The 16,097-nt window shown below is 55.3% G+C and overlaps 2 protein-coding genes across 2 annotated transcripts; one reads left to right on the top strand and one right to left on the bottom strand.

Annotated features, from left to right (window-relative positions):
* The first annotated feature begins 725 nt into the window (after positions 1-725).
* Positions 726-7,447, top strand: LOC138993999 (CMRF35-like molecule 7). The gene is made up of 4 exons (XM_070393576.1): positions 726-846; positions 2,301-2,630; positions 3,921-4,116; positions 6,433-7,447. The coding sequence occupies exons 1-4, from the start codon at positions 810-812 to the stop codon at positions 6,548-6,550; spliced, it is 681 nt and encodes a 226-aa protein (XP_070249677.1). The 5' UTR covers positions 726-809; the 3' UTR covers positions 6,551-7,447.
* A 2,111-nt stretch (positions 7,448-9,558) lies between these two features.
* On the bottom strand, positions 9,559-14,851 carry CD300E (CD300e molecule). The gene is made up of 4 exons (XM_070393570.1): positions 14,791-14,851; positions 11,939-12,286; positions 10,708-10,807; positions 9,559-9,833 (listed from the first exon to the last, which is right to left on the bottom strand). The coding sequence occupies exons 1-4, from the start codon at positions 14,828-14,830 to the stop codon at positions 9,560-9,562; spliced, it is 762 nt and encodes a 253-aa protein (XP_070249671.1). The 5' UTR covers positions 14,831-14,851; the 3' UTR covers position 9,559.
* Positions 14,852-16,097: the final 1,246 nt, after the last annotated feature.

Consider the following 16,097-nt stretch of genomic DNA (forward strand, 5'->3'; position numbering starts at 1 on the left):
GCAGGAGAGGGAGAGGACAGGTGAGAGAGAAGGAGGGAGGGGGCTTCTGGAGGAGGAGGGGAGAGGGCTCATCAGCATAGGCAGTGTCCACGCAGTGAGCCCACCGCCAGTGGGACAGGCAGATGTAGGGGGAAAAGCATCGAAGACAAAAAGTCACTTCTCCTTCCTTATCATGTCCCCAAGGCGGTCTCTGCTGGAGAGTGACTCAGGACCTGGGAGGAAGCTGTCCTGGGGGTCAGGGGGTTAGGAGGCCAGGGGGTCAGGCTCAGGAAGGGACAATGGCCCAGGGCAGGAAGGGGTCTGAGATGGCCTGTGGTGGGGCTGACTGGAAGGGGGCTAGGATGGGGTGTCCCTTTGGCCATGCTGGGAATCAGCCCTGAGTGCGGCATCCTCCCCAAAGGGCAAACCCAGCGGCATCGGTCACTCCCTCGCCCTGATCTCTTAGCTCTTCTCTGGACCCCGCTGCTCGCCCTGTAGCTTTGCCGGCAGCCACCTTCTCAGTCCTCACACACACACACTCACACACTCGCAGTTACACACACACACACACCCTGGCCAGGCCTGGGCGCTCTGCTTCCCCCAAATCATTGGCGACACAGCAGCCATACACTCCCAAAGGACCACACTGCCTGTCTCCTAATTAATAAAATGAGGAAGTAACGGAAGGCAAAAATTTAAGAGAAGTTGATGAGGAACAAAATATTATGATTTAGACAAATCGAGGACAGAGTGCGCCTGGGCTCCGCGCAAGTCCCCGGAGGGCACTGGCATTGGACGGTGACCAGGGAGAGAGCCCGGCAGGCAGGACCATGTGGCTGCTCCCAGCCCTGCTCCTCATCGTCCCAGGTGAGTGGGGCCGGGGTTTCAGGAACGGGGATGACCGAGGCTGGGCAGGAAACCAGAGGGTCTGTCCCGGGGAGATAGGACACGTCAGGGCTCATGGCAGAGCCCGTTCAGCACCCAGGCACCTTTTGGTTAAACGGAAATCAAGGCGCTGCTACCTCACAGGGTCTCTGTCAGGTGCAGGAAAGAAACAGAAAACCCCAGCGAACACAAGCACCCCCTCTCGGCCAGTGTTTCCCAGCCGGGCTGCGCTGTGGACGCAGATGGATGGACCTTAGCGGATCCTTCTCGGGGGCTTTTAGGAGCACAGATGCTCGGCCCAGACCCACCCCGTCACGGTGGGGTTGGGAGTCTGGGTTGTTCCAAAGCCTGGCAGCTGGTGTGGGCTGGCAGCTGGAGCTGGGAAGCCTCCAGGAAAGCGCTCAGGTCCAGGGAGGGGTCGGGCAGCGAGGCCAGGGTGGGCAGGCTCTCTGGACCGTGGGTCCAGCCACCCATCCGCCTGCCTGAGTTTCTGCTCCGGCCGAGCCAAAGGCCAGATGTCATCCAGCATGGTCATTGCGATGACAGAGACGAGGAAAAAGTGGTCTGGCGGCAGCGGGAGGGCTGTGTTGGCCGAAGAATCTGGGACCCTTAGGAGAGATGACACAGGATCTGAGCCTGGAGGGATGGGTGTAAGGGTTTGATTCCTTCAGCGAAGGGACGAGAACCTTCCGGTGGGAGGGAACAGCTATGCCAAGCTATGGAGACACAAAGAGCATGGTGTTCAAGGTAAAAGGAAAAGGGTGAGTGTGAGTGTGTGTGCATGAATGTGTGTCTAGTTCCTGCAACTCTATCCCCTGTGCAGAGTCAGAGGGTGAGGGCTTTAGGTGTGTGGGGGATGGAGGAGGCCCAGGGGTAACCTCATTGCTCTAGGATTCAGAAATAAACCTGTGGTGCTAGCCAGTTTGGCTCAGTGGATAGAGAGTCGGCCTGCGGACCAAAGGGTCCCGAGTTCGATTCGGGTCAGGGGCACGTACCTTGGTTGTGGGCTTCTCCCTGGCCCAGGCCCTGGTCAGGGCGCTTGCAGGAGACAGCCAGTCGATCTCTTCTCTCACATCGATGTTTCTCTCTGTCTCTCCCTCCCTCTTCCACTCTCTAAAAGTCAATGGAAAAATATCCTCAGGTGAGGATTAAAAATAAGAAGGAGAAATAAACCTGCGGACTGTGGGCTGGTGGGGAAGAAGGAGTTCAGGATGGGAGAATCCCCGGGGCATGGGGAGTGGGCAGAGGCCCCTGTATTGGGCATTCAGATCCCAAAGGGGACCTTCGCACGAGAGGTGACAGCAAAAGAAACCGTGCCGGGAGCTAAGGAACACACAGGAGGTGGGGACGTGAGGACCCTGGGCCCAGGACGGGGCCGGAAGCCCGCCAGCCCTGGGCTGCAGGAAGAAGGTGCACGTTGGGCCTCTGTTTTGCAGGCTGCTTCTCCATGTCTGGTCCGTGGTCAGTGAGCGGCCCCAGAGGGGGTTCGGCGACCATTCAGTGTCGCTATGACCCAGGCTGGGAAAGCTACCCTAAGTGGTGGTGCCGCGGAGAGTCCTGGGCTTCCTGCGACATCCTCCTTAAAACCAATGAGTCGGAGCGGACGGTGCGGCGCGGCCGCATGTCCATCCAGGACGATCACTGGAGGCACCGGTTCACCGTGACCATCGAGGAGCTCCGGGCAAGCGATGAGGACGCCTACTGGTGCGGGATCGAGAAGTCAGGAACCGACCTGGGGCACCAAGTGCGTGTGTATGTTGGCCCAGGTAGGACCTGCCCCTCCTGTCCTCGGAGCCTGGGGCCGACCATGGAGCAGGCAGAACGCTCCCTCTGTCTGCACTGACAGGTGGGGGGGAGGCTGGAGACCACACGTGTGTGCGCACCCGTGTGTCCGTGTGGGCACATACTTGTGTGCATGTGGTGGGGGGGGGGGGGTGCGCCAAGTCTGGGGAGACGGAAAGAAAGAGCAAGCCTGGGCCTGTGTGCGCGCCTCCATCTAGTGTCACCAGGGGGCAGAGAAGGGCCGACGGGACTGGGCAGGCTTGTGCAGGGAGGGGGTTCCTCTTTTCCAGGCCTTTCGGGCATTGCCTCTACCCTCAGGGCAGCCCCAGCCCCGACCGGGGACCTGTGGGCTGTGCAGGGAGGAGTGGGGTGCTGGAAGCCATTATCCGATTGTCTCAGCCACCAGACAAGTGGCCCTCTCCCTGCCTCCCCCGCCCCCCACCCCACCCCCCCTTTCTCTCACTCCTCTGGCTCCATAAGAGCAAAGGAGCCCTGGCCGGTGTGGTTCAGTTGGTTGAACGTCATCCCATGCACCGTTAGGTCACCTGTTCAATTCCACATCAGGACACATACCTAGGTTTCAGGTTTTTTGTTTGTTTTTTAATATAATTTTATTGATTTCAGAGAGGAAGGGAGAGGGAGAGAGAGAATTGATTGGCTGCCTCCTGCATACCCCCTACTGAGGATCAAGCCCACAACCCAGGCATGTGCCCTTGACCAGAACTGAACCTGAGACCCTTCAGTCTGTAGGCCGATGCTCTATTCACTGAGCCAAACCAGCTCGGGCAGGTTTCAGGTTTGATCCTTGGTGGGAACCTATATGGGAGGCAGCCAATTGATCTCTCGCTCTCTCTCTCTTTTTCTCCCTCTTCCCCTCTCTCTAAAATCAATTTTTAAAAACATATTAAGAGCAAAGGAGGGGGCGAGGGACTCTGACCTCATTAGTGGCGGAAGCGAAGGGTTCACCACGGGGCAGGGGCCTCCCCTGGCTGCCTCTGAGCCTTGAAGGGGCCTCTGGGCTCAGCCACACCTGCCCCGGAAGCACCTGAGTTTCCCTGGCGTCAGAGACCTGGAAGGAGAGTCAGGTGGTAGCCCCGCCCACAGGTCCGCTTCCTGAGCCCTCGGTCTTGTCTCCACTCTGGGAGTCAGGGAAACCACCCCTCTCGGTTCCCACTAAACATACGCGCAGACAGAAAACTCGACGGTACCTCTGTCACCAAAAACAACTAGACCTGGGTCAACACACATGGCTGAACTTATGTTAACATATGCAGCTCTACCTGTGACAACACACCCGCCTGAACTTGAGACAACACACCCACCTGAACTTGAGACAACAGAGATGACTGAACTGACGCCACCATACCCGGCTGTACCTGTGACAACATCCGCCTCGGTCAGTCTGGCTGCCTCGCCTCCAATCGCCCAGAGCAGCAACAGCAGCATGGCTCTCAGCAGATCCCTCACCAGGTGAGCAGAGCTGGGCCCCTGCAGACCTTCCCCCCTGCCGCCCTGTGACTCCTCCCCTAGGGACGCTCTGTCAGGGACCCCATGTTGCCGCTCTGATATGCCCTGAGCAGGGGAGAAACAGCAGAGCCCGCACTGCGCCTCCACGGCTCCCTTTGACCTCTGCGTGCTTGAAGAGCCCCCCACTCCCCACGTGGAACCTAAACAAAGCCCTCAGTGGGCCTACAGGCTCTGGCTCCCTCTGGCTCCCCACCCCCCAGGAAGCAAAAGGAAGTGTAGTGGGGTTCAGCCTCAAGTGCGCTAGAAGGAAGGTCTGCTGTATTAGTGTCTTGTGGCTGCTGTAACAAATCGCTGCTAACTCGGTGGCTTAACAACAAAATCGTTGTCGTATAGTTCTGGAGGTCAGAAGTCTGAAGTGAGGCTCATTGAGCTAACATCAAGGTGCTGACAGGGCTGAGTTCCTCTGGAGATTCAGGGAAGGATCACTCCCCTGATTGTTCCAGCTTTTAGGGACCACCCACATTCCTTGGCTCGTGGCCCCACTCTCACCTGTAAAGAGCCTGGTGATTACTTGGGATCCACCCAGATAACCCAGGATAATCTCCCACCTGTCAGCTGATTAGTGATTTAAGTCCACCTGCAGCCTGAATTCCCCTTTGCCATGTAACATAACATATGCAGAGGTTCTGGGGGTTAGGGCGTCTTTGGGGATCATTATTCTGCCACAGTCACGGGTAGATACATGCTTCATTGCTCCAGCCCTTTTCTCCCCAAGTGCTGGGGCGATGAGAGGAAGGGGTGGGAAGCTGAGGGCATCAACCTGAAGTCCACACCCTCAGGGCTCCCAAAGGACAGTCGATGAGTTCTTCCATCAAAGGGCTAGCACCCCCAGCCCACATTCATCCTATCACAGCCTGGTGGGCTCCCCGAAATCCAGGGTCAGGCTCCCTTCTCGCCCGGGGTCCAGCCTCTCAGGACAGCCCTCCATCGGCTCACTCCCCTGCTCCAGCCCATTCCCTTCCTTCCTCGAGGGTCCTATTCTGTGCTGGGCCAGCTCAGCCAAAGGTTCGGTGAGCCTGAGGGGGGGCGGCGAAGAATGTAGAAAAGACAGACAGAGAGAATAAGCTGGGTGTAGGTGGCTCTTCCTGTGCCTGGCTGAGGCCACAGAGAGAGAGAGATCCAGACAGCAGGCTGAGCCTTTATTTTATAGCCAGAGGTAAACAAGGAAGTGGTCACCATAGTTACAAGGTTCTTGTGAGTTTCACTTGTTTTGGCAGCACTTGCTACATTTCCCTCCCCAGATAAGATCTAGGGAGAGCCATAAGGTCAAGCCTAATGATGCTAAGAGGACTGTGCCCTCTAAGCTGGGACTTGCTTGTGGCTTTGCCAACAGGTCAGTCCGAGGCTTAACCCTATAGCCCCGCCCTACATGATTCCTGGGGGCCGGCCCTGCTGGACAGTTTGCTCAGTGCTGAGTCTGAATGGGGCGAGGCTCTGGGGGGCTGCTTCAGAACCGGCTTTGTCCTGTTTGGAGAGCGGCTGTTCTGTGGAGTGGAGGGTGCAGAAGGCAGGGCATTTATCGAGGCTGGATAGGTACGGGAGGAAATGATGGGGGAGTGAGGGGTGCCGCAGAGAGCAGGACTTGTGAAGAGAGCACAGTGGGTGTTTTTAGGGTGTGTGATACCACACGCCTCTCTCCCTCCAGGAAACCGTCAGTGACATGAGCATGACTCACCTGCTCAGGGCAGGCCGAGGGACAGGGCAGGGGTGCCTGCGGGGACGGGAGTCCTAGCAGAGGGGATGAGGCATAGGGCAAGGGAATCAGATTCTTATACCCGGATAGGAACCCGGGACCCAATGATCTAACTGGACCAAGTGTCCACCAAGAGGGATACATGGTCAAGTGCACCTCACCTGTGCCCTTAGGTGGGGGGTCAGGGCTGTGAGAGGACCCCCCCAGGAGAGCCCAGCAGAGAAAGCCGAGCTCACAGGGTAGGGGAACCTCCCTCTGCTTCAAAGATGGGCAGGATGTACCAAGGGAGATGGAGAGAACAGTAAAATAAAGCTTGGCTGGACTGCGGGTGAGCTGCAGTGAATTGTGGGAGATGAGCCAAAAGGCAGGAAGGAACAGACACAGGGAGGCCCCTGCAGCTTAGCCCTTGGGCAGCAGGACTGAGCCCCTCAGAGGGGCCTTCCTGGCCAGGACAGAGACCGGGGCTTGCCTGTCACCCCAGTCTGAGCTGTGGGGGGTAGGGGTGCTTGAGGGGGACGGGGGCTGCCCCAGAAGAGTCTCACCCCTGTGGCCACGCTCCCGCACAGGTTCCTGCTCTGCAACCTGCACATGGTGCTCCTGATCATAAAGGTGCCCCTGCTTGGGTGTCTGCTGTGCACCCTGATGTGGCTGAGCAGGAGCCAGGGTGACCCCAAGGGGAAATAAGTCCGTCTACGCAGGAGACCGCAGTCCCCATGCCATCGAGACCCTCGCCTGGGACTAGCAGAACCCCCTGCCGTCTTATCAGGGGTGGGCAGTGGCCGCAGTTCCAGGAGAGACGGGGGCGCCTGCTGCCCTGAGGACCCCCTCATCCCGGCCCCGGGAACAGTCGGCTGCCCCCTCTCGGCTCAGCTCCGCACCCTGGTCTCCACCGAAGGGGCAGAGACAGGAAGAGCGAGGTGCTCCCCTCACGCCCTGGGTCCTCAGAGCACCTGCAGTCCTACCTGTGTGGATGCCTCGTTTCCTTGTGACTCTGCTGTGGCTCTGCCCAAGGTCATGGACCACGACACTGTCTAGGGCTCTGGCCAATAATGGAATCAAGAGTCCAGACCAACCAATAGGTACAAAACCTGAATTAAACCTAAAAGCTCAGAGTGTGTCTATAAGGGCAAAGACCGGCCCCACCACCACCGCCGCCACCACCACCACAGGAGGTGTCAGAGGGCTGCTGACCACACCTCCTGTTGCATCGGGACCTTCTGGAGAATCACCTGAGCACAGACGATCAGAGACAGGGCTGGACCACCGCCCAGCTCACACCGATATGTCTCCTGTATGTTCCTATTGCATCCATGGATTTCCTGGGCTCTTTGGGATGATGTTGTTTGCTGCACTGTTTCCATACATTCAAGAGGGCGTGAAGGAGCCTGAATCAAGCACCAGGGTCAGGTGTGTCTCACAGGATGTACCTGTGAGCCAGGGGAGGGGTGAGGGGAGGAGCCTGGCAGATATCTTTCTGTCCGGCCCCCTCCCCCCAGAGAGGTTGAAACTAGGACCCCCCTCTCCCACCCCCCGTGTAGATGCAAACTGTAATTGAAGGCTAGGAGTGAATAAAGGAAAGCATAGGACGTTTGTTTGTGTGTGTGTGTGTGTGTTTGTTTGTTTTTGTTAATCCCGAGGATATTTTTCCTTTGATTTTTTTGAGAGAGTGGAAGGGAGGGGGAGAGACAGAGAGAGAGACACATGGATTGGTTGCCTCCCACATGCTCCCCATCAGGGCTGGGACTGGAGCTTGCAACCCAGGTATGTGCCCTAAACCGGAATCGAACCCAGGACCCGTCAGTCTGCAGGCCAAAGCTCTATCCACTGAGCAAAACTTGCTAGGGCCATGGGGACTTTTTAAGAGAACTTTTAAAATGTTATTTTCTATATTTTTAAAAGTAATTATTGAGGTGTGTTTATATCTCAAAAATAACAAAGTCTTCACACGCTAAGTTTATGGTTTAATAAGTTCTTTTAAGGGTAAACACCTAGGTTGTTGTCATCTCAGTCAAGATACTAACAGAGGTGGTGGAGGGATGACTAGTTTTTGTCAAAAGCATATCTCTGTTGTTAAAATGTTGTGGGATGGGGAGGAGTTTCAGAAAAAGAAAGTATCTAAACAGGTTCCTTAGGAAGAGGATGATGGGAAAACCATAGAGAAACCTGCTGTGTTTCCTGGTTGAAGCAGCCACTGCCCACAGACTTCGGGGGAGGGGGGGGTACATAAACCCAACTTATAGGAGGAGGACGGTTAAGGAGTTTTCATCCATGGGTGTTTTTTTTTTTAATATATTTTGTTTATTTCAGAGAGGAAGGGAGAGAGAGATAGAAACATCAATGATGAAAGTCATTGATTGGCTGCCTCCTGCATGCCCCCAACCAGGGATCGAGCCCACAACCTGGGCATGTGCCTGACCAGGAATCAAATCTCGACCTCCTGGTTCATAGGTCGACGCTCAATCACCGGGCTACGCCGGTCAGGCTCATCCATGTTTTAAAACTGCCCCTGTGCAAGTCTTAACCCAGCACGTTCATGCCACATGTGAGAACAAGGAGACCTGAAGGGCGAGGCTGCTGCTCCCCAGGCACGAGGTCAGGGGGCAGAGTTGGACCTGGCCTGAGCCAGCCCGGGGCGGGCCGCACATGGTCCCCGCAGGCCCATCTGTGCAAGGAGGAGCTCAGTTCCCACGCCTGCTGAGGGCGCCATATGGTCCCAGGCGTAAATACTGGGCAGACACAGCAATGCTCTACAATTTCTCCGCTTCACTCAGAGCTGACATCCTGCACCCACGGCTGGCAGGGACTCACAAGCACGTTCCATTTTGATCACAATATTTTTAATGGAGTTGATGCCAGACAGGAGGAATTTCACTTCTGGCTTCTCGTTTAAAAGTTTAAATGCCTGAAAACCATGGATTTCCGATGCATTTCCGATGCCACATGCTCCCGACGGCCATCCGAGTGCTTAAAAGCTTCCAGGGGCTCCCTGGGGCCTCCAGGACACCATGAAAGCATATCCATTAGAAAAGAAGAAATAAAAGTGTCTTTCTTGCACAGTGCTTTTCTCTGTAGAAGATCACAAGGAATCTACCAAAAAACCGCTAGAACTGATCGATGAGTTTACAAGGTTTCACCTCTCCATCCGTCTTTTCTCCCGCGTCAGTGCTCTGCTAACCCACGTCTCTGGCTTCCTGGTAGATTTCTCTGCTTGGTCACACAGAGAATCTAAGCTATGCATCACTCAAGCCTGCGCCTGCCTCTCCTGTGTCTGTAAATGACGCCCCGTTCTCGTGGGGTTCTAGGTGTGGGACCCCCAGAAGAGGGGACGATGGAGCCCAGGGAGCTCAAGGACTGAAGTTGTGAGGGGCGTGTCGGAGGTCAGTTCCCAAGCCTGCTGAGGGCGCCATATGGTCCCAGGCCTAAGTCCTGGGCAGACAGGAGCCTCCTGTCTGCAGGGAGGAGGTGGTTATTGCCCTGGGGGGTACTGAGCTAAGCTTTTGTGCCACAGAGAAGAATAAAGAGCCAGGCTTCTGAGCATGCAACCTCCAGAGAATACTTGAGGATTTGGGACAGAGAGGAGGACCCGACACAGGGGCCTGAATGTTCATCTTTCTCCCACTTGAGGACCAGAACGGGTGTCCTCTGAGATCCAGGAGCCTCCCTGAAGGCACAGGAACAATACCCTCCAAAGGCCTAGGTCCCTGCAGAGTCCAGGCACGGCTGCCTCCCTGCCCTGGAGTGCAGCGCCCGCAGGTCTCTCTGGTCCAGTCGGAAGGACTGTATTCCTGGACAGGGCTTTCCCGGAGCTGGTGGACGGCTTGGTGGAGTCCCCTGGTCAGGCCGACTCTGTCCGCCTCCGGGGCCCTTCTGACACCTGCTCACCCAGAGGACAGCACCGAGCACACCCAGGAACAGGGGCAGCTTCAGGAAGATCAGGAGCAGGAAGTGGACAGTGCTGAGCGGAACCCTGCGGGGGACACGGTGATGGCAAATGAAATGCCCCTCAGGGGGAGGCCCCGGGACCCTTTTGTCCCTGCTTCTCCCTGTGCCCTGATTCTAAAGCCCAAATCACTCAGAGTCCAATTTATAAGGGACCCACTCCCGGGCCCCTCTCTAGGGCCCCTGCCACCTCTCCTCCCTTGGCCCAGACCTGCCCTTGGGGCTCTCCCAGGGGGACGATGGAGAAAAGAGAGAAGAGGAACCAGGCTGCGCCTGCTTTCTGAGCATGCTCCCTGCTTCTCTCTCTCTCTCTCTCTCTCTCTCTCTCTCTCTCTCTCTCTCTCTCTCTCTCCCTCCCCCCCACCCCAGCTTCCCCTTTACCAATGACATCTTGAAACGCACACTGTAAGCCCTTGTCCCTTCCCCTCAGGGGCAGGCAACAGCATCCCAGCCCTTCTTTAGTATCGTTGGGAGGCTAATGGGTCCAAACTCCAGCCTGGAGCCAGCCTGTCTCCCCACAAACCCACAAGCAGCCCGTGGGAGGAGCAGGATCTCCAGTAGAGAAAGGCCGTAGGAGCGAGCCCAGGTTAGGGGTCAGAACCAGGACTCCGAGTCCAGCACAGAGTGGGAAGGAGGAGGGGAAAGGTGGGGCTGGGAGAAAGGACTGCACCCCCACATGAACCAGCCTCCTCCTGTGTCCCCAAAACTGGCCCAAGGGGCAGCATACACAGAACCAGTGACATTTTCCACTCAGAATTCCCATGTGAAAATCAGGACCTGAGTTGGAGGGAAACCCAACGGATGTGAGGGAAAAAAGACATGGTGTGTTTTCAGCCCCCACCACAGGCTCCCATAGGCTGCTGACCCTCCTCCTCCACGGCCTCCGGGTCTTGGGCCCTTACCCTGGGCAGTGGTTGGTGCTGAAATTCTGCCCAGCGGTCACCGTGGGGAACGTGGCAGGTGTGGCTGGATGTGTGGTCCGTCTTGTGGTCGTACGAGGTGCTGGAGGTAAAATCACACACAGGCATTGCTGTCTCCCCAGCCATGCACCACGCAGCTGTTTGAATCTTGGGGCGGGGGGTGGGAGTGGGGGTGGGGGTGGGGGGTTCAAGAGATAGCCTGAAGCCAAACCCAGGCGCATCCTGGGTGGCGCCCCTCAGGGACGAATGAGACTTTTCTAGATCCAGCCAAGAGTCACCTCTAGTAAGTGCCAGGTTGTTCCTTCCTCCCCAAGTCTGATTCTACCTGGGGTGAGGCCAGGGGTTCCTCGGGGTCCCCCAGCCTGATGAGGAGCCTCGGAGGGGGGAATCTGGATGAAGATGGCTCAGAGCCTCATAGAGACTGTGGGAGGGGCTCAGAGCGCCATTTATATGGGAACTAAAGCCACTTTAACCCAAAGCTGGGGTGGGGGTGGGTGTCACCCAGTTCTCCCCAGTACCTCGGGTGTTCAGACTCTTGGCATAACTTACAGCCCCACCTCCACTCTATCCGAGCCTCTTGATGTCCCCTCAAAAGCAGTCATCCGGGGCTCAGCCCTTCACAGAGCACCCAACACAGGCTCAGGTTTACCCAACCACAGCCTTTGAGGTCCTTGCTGTCGGGGACTTGTTGATGGATGTGGCACCATCCCTGCCCTCACAGAGAGGCAGAGACACCTAAACAGACCAATTGACTCGCTTTAATGGAAAGTGTGGACACTGGGTGGGACCCCACCAGGCACAGCTGGAGCATCGAGGAAGGAGTGTACCTCATCCACCTTCCAGGCCAGCGGAAAAGAGGTAGAGGAGAAACAGTGGCCGGCGGAGGAGGCCGCAGGATTACCCGCTGACATGCACAGGTGATAGGCCGAGGCGAAGAGCAGTGATGAGGAAGAGGCTGAGGATCGGGGAGGGTGTGGATAATGGATGGAGAAAGGATACAGATCAGCAAAGAGGGGATTTGGCCCAAGGAGATGGGAGGCAAGGAGCCATGGGGTGAGAAGCCAGCCACAGGAGCATTGCTCTTGAACTGGAGGAGAAAACTTTAGAGAAAGAGGGAAGAATGGGTTAGGCTGCACGGAAGTTTGCAGGTGAAGAAGGAACGCAATCGAGAGAGTTAGTCTGATATCCCATGAGGAGCAAGGGGAGCTCTTACCTGGGGAAACAGACACCTGAACCTGGAACGAGGGGTCACGTGACCACGCGTCCAGAATCCACACTGTCTGAATTTTACACCAGTAGGATCCAGCGTCGGTTGCATTGAGGTTCTCCATGGTCACTGTGAGGGTGAGGGAGTCAGCGTTGTCTCTGATGGACACACGGCCACTTCTCTCTTCTCTCTCTGTTCCCTGGGTCTCCACAATCTTGTTACAGTCGGTGTCGTACTGTCCTCGGCACCAGTACTTATTATACCCCTTGTAATCCTGCTCATACCGACACTGGACGGTCAGGGAGTCCCCCGTGGTGCCGGTCACAAACCTGGGGCCCACCAGGGACAAGCAGCCTGGAAAACACAAACCACATCCATCCCAGGACTCCATCCCGCTGGCCCCCAGTAACAGCAGCAGCAGCAGCAGCCTGAAGGCCCCGGGGGAAGGGGCCAGGGAGGTGTGGACGGTTCTGGGCTCGGGAATGGTGACCTGGAAGGACACCTGAGCTTAGACCGAAGCCAGAGGGTCTGGGGACTGCAGTCAACGGGAGGAGGAGAAGCCTGTGCTCTGGGTGCCCAGAGACAGGGAGTAACCACACGGGCTCCTGGCCCTTGGGGGCAGGCGGAGTCGGCCCACAGCTGGAGGTGGGAGCAGAGAGAGCTGGCTGTCCTGCCCTGTGCCTAGCCTGCAGCCTCTGCCGGGTGGGGGTGGGGGGTGTCGGGGGGAGATTTGGTCATTACCCCAAACTTCCCTTTGGAGTGAGGGCTATGCATGCTGGGCTTCCTGCAACTCGGACCTGTCCTTGAAGAGTCCACGTCTGTTTACTCCTCTCTCCATGTGTCCTCGAGGGAGGAAAACTAAATCTCTGGCTCTCCAGGACTCTCTAGGGAGGATCAACACACTGTCAGACCCCTGGCCGCTGAGAAGGGGCGGGTCCCCTAGGAGGCCCTATTAGGCTTCCTGACACAGGTTTGGGGCGTGAGCTGGTCACCCAAAATCAGAGTCCCCGGGGCCTGGAAAGACAGGAGCGGGGATGAAAAGGGAGGCTGGACATGCAAGTCTGTCCAAGTGACTTTGAAGTTTTCAGTTGAGCCCCAGCTGCAAAGGGCCCTGGAGGGAAAGGCGAGCCCGCGGGGGTGCGGAGGTCAGCCAGCTGCGCACGAAGGGGTGGGACACGCTCTCCATCATCCGTTCACTGCACCCAGGCTGGGGCATTTAGGTAATGTTATCTCATTGAAGCAAGGAGATTAAAACAAGCAGTGACAAAGCTGATAACCAGCTCTCTTCGGGGGAGAGGAGAAGAAGGCCTGATTTGAAGCATTTGCCAATTTCCCTGGTGTAAACACTCTCACTATGACTGATTTCAGGCTAACCACATGCTGTCACTGAACGTGAGGTTGGGAAAACACGCTCATCATCGACTCCCGTGAGCCTGTGCAAGCTGGCCCCAGCCAACACTGCTCTGCATGCCCATCCCGCCCCCGATGGTGATTCACAAAAAGTCTGTCCATGAACATCGCCATCATCTTTTAAGACATTTCGGGCACCTCCCAGGTGTACGGAAATACATCCTTTGGAATGTCGTTCTGCGTCTAAGACTTGGATTGTGAGGGCCGTAGGACACCTCGAAGGTCAGCCAGCCCACTCATTCCTTCCACTTATTAGGAAACTACACAAGGTCAGTGTCACCCAGCTGGTTTCTTCTTTGAAATCTCTGCCTTCCCACCCAGTTTTCTAAAAGAGTCTGTCATTGTGTTGGGCAGGTTCTATGCTCCGTAAGGAAACCCAACCATAAAATTATTCTATGAACATGAAGACTTCCCTCTCATTTTTATCCTAAACTTACTTCCCACAGAGGAAAAAAATGTGCCCTCAGGATGTGCAATGTCTTTTCTAAGAGTTGCTCTTCTAAAAGTCCAGCCTGGGGTGGACAATTTAATTTACTTGCTTACATCGCACCTTGACTCTAGAAAAAAAATTTAACGTAAATGCTGAAAATGGCATTTTAGACCCTCCCCCCCCTCGCCCATTAATTCTTTCTAGCAAATCTTTCCAACTCCTTTCAACTGGGCTCCGACAAAACAGAACCACTGCCAATTCCTGCACCTTCCACAATCTCTCTAGCGCAGTGGTTCTCAACCTTCCTAACGCCGCGACCCTTTAATACAGTTCCTCATGCTGTGGTGACCCCCAACCATAAAATTATTTTTGTTGCTACTTCATAACTGTAATTTTGCTACTGTTATGAACCGTCATGTAAATATCTGATATGCAGGATGTATGTTCATTGTTACAAATTGAACATAATTAAAGCATAGTGATTAATCACAAAAACAATATGTAATTATATATGTGTTTTCCGATGGTCTTAGGCGACCCCTGTGAAAGGGTCGTTCAACCCCCAAAGGGGTCTCGACCCACAGGTTGAGAACCGCTGCTCTAGCACCACACTTTTACGTAACCTATTCCCCTTTCCACTCATTCTTCAAGACCAACGTCCAGTGAGGCCTTGGAAAAGACTAGTGTCCTTCCAACAGGAGAGTTAGGGGTCTCTTCTACAACGAGCTCCACGTTGAATCGGAATTACTTGACTTCCTCATTCAACCATGAGCCCCTGAGTGCAGGAAGTGTTCTTAATTACAGCATCTGGAACAGTCCTGGCACACACTTGGTACTCAATAAGTGTACGTGGGATCTGTGGATGTTTAAATGCATAGCAGAATATTCAGGTAGATGGATGGATGTGTCCTTCACGTTTCTGCTTTTGCTTTGCCTCTGGCTTGAACCCAGGGCACACCTTCTGCCTTCTGTCCTGCCCCCTGTAATAGCAGACTCCCCAAGCCCCAGCCCCACTCACCTGGGAGGCAGAGAAGGAGCAGAGCTGGAGGCAGCCACATGGTCCTATATCCCTGGCTGGTGTCCCCAGCAAATCCAAGTCCCAGCTGGAATCCAGATATTTGCAGCAGAGCGTGGCTCATCTGCCCTCTCCTCTTTCCAGTTTTCTATGTGTTTCCTCGTCATCTACTTCCTTTTTAATCGCTAAGCTACTTCCTAATTTGAAGCTTTAATTAGAAAAATGGGAGGAGGGGCAAGAGACATGCTGGAGAATGGACTAAGGGAAATCTGCTGACTTTCCCCCCTACTGAGTGGCAGTATAATGTTTGGGCCATGCGCTGAGCCTTCATGAAAGTCAATCCCAATTATGCGAAACCTCCCACAGAGGAGATCCTGTGTCCCCCTGACTCTCTCTTTCTGTCTGGGACTCTTCCTTGACCTAATCAGCTACCCCTTCTCTCTGGCTGCCTATTTCTGCGTCATAAAACACCCCACTTAGAGACCACCTCCAAGCAGATGGCCTCATACCTCTTCCTCAAACCTAATCTCCTTCCTGGACTCCAGACCCAATTTTCCTTCTTCCCAAGGGGCCACTCCTCCTGGTTGTACACTATTAATCTAATCCTATATAATAAAAGCTTAATATGCTAAATGTCCAGTCAGCTATTCAACCAATCAAAGCGTAATATGCTAATGATATGCTAAGGCCACTCCACCGCTCGCTATGTCATACACTCACCACCAGGGGGCAGACGCTCCGACCTGTAGGTTAGCTTGCTGTTGGGGTCCGGCCTATCAGAACTGAGTGAGGTGGGCCAGACATGCCCTGGAGTCCTCCCGAGGTCCCTCCCCAGCTGGCCAACCTTCCCCGTCTCTCCCCGGTCCTGATCCTGCACCAGTGGGGTCCCTTGGCCTGGCCTGCACCCTCTCACAATCCGGGATCACTCAGGGGATGTCGGAGAGCCAGTTTTGGCCCAATCCCACAGGCCAGGCCGAGGGACCCCACTGGTGCACGAATTAGTGCACCGGGCCTCTAGTTCGGTATAAGTGTGTTGGTTAAGAACATAGATTTGAGCACAGATTCAAATCCCATCTCCATCCTTTACTCACCATGTGCCCGTGGCCATGTTGCTACATCGTGCTCATCCTCAGTTTCTTCAGCTATAAAATAGAATAATAGTCATCATTCTCATCTCATAGGAAAAAATGAGTGAACACAAGTCAAGTGCTTGGCACAAAGCCTGGAACCTAGTAAGTGCTCAGCAAATGTAAATATCTTTGGAATAGTCGCGGACATGAAAAATAGCTCCTCATCTGGTCTCTCGGCCA

Source organism: Myotis yumanensis, unplaced genomic scaffold (assembly GCF_028538775.1).
Source record: "Myotis yumanensis isolate MYYU_CA2020_CCGP unplaced genomic scaffold, mMyoYum1.0.hap1 SCAF_16, whole genome shotgun sequence".
Lineage (NCBI taxonomy): Eukaryota > Metazoa > Chordata > Mammalia > Chiroptera > Vespertilionidae > Myotis > Myotis yumanensis.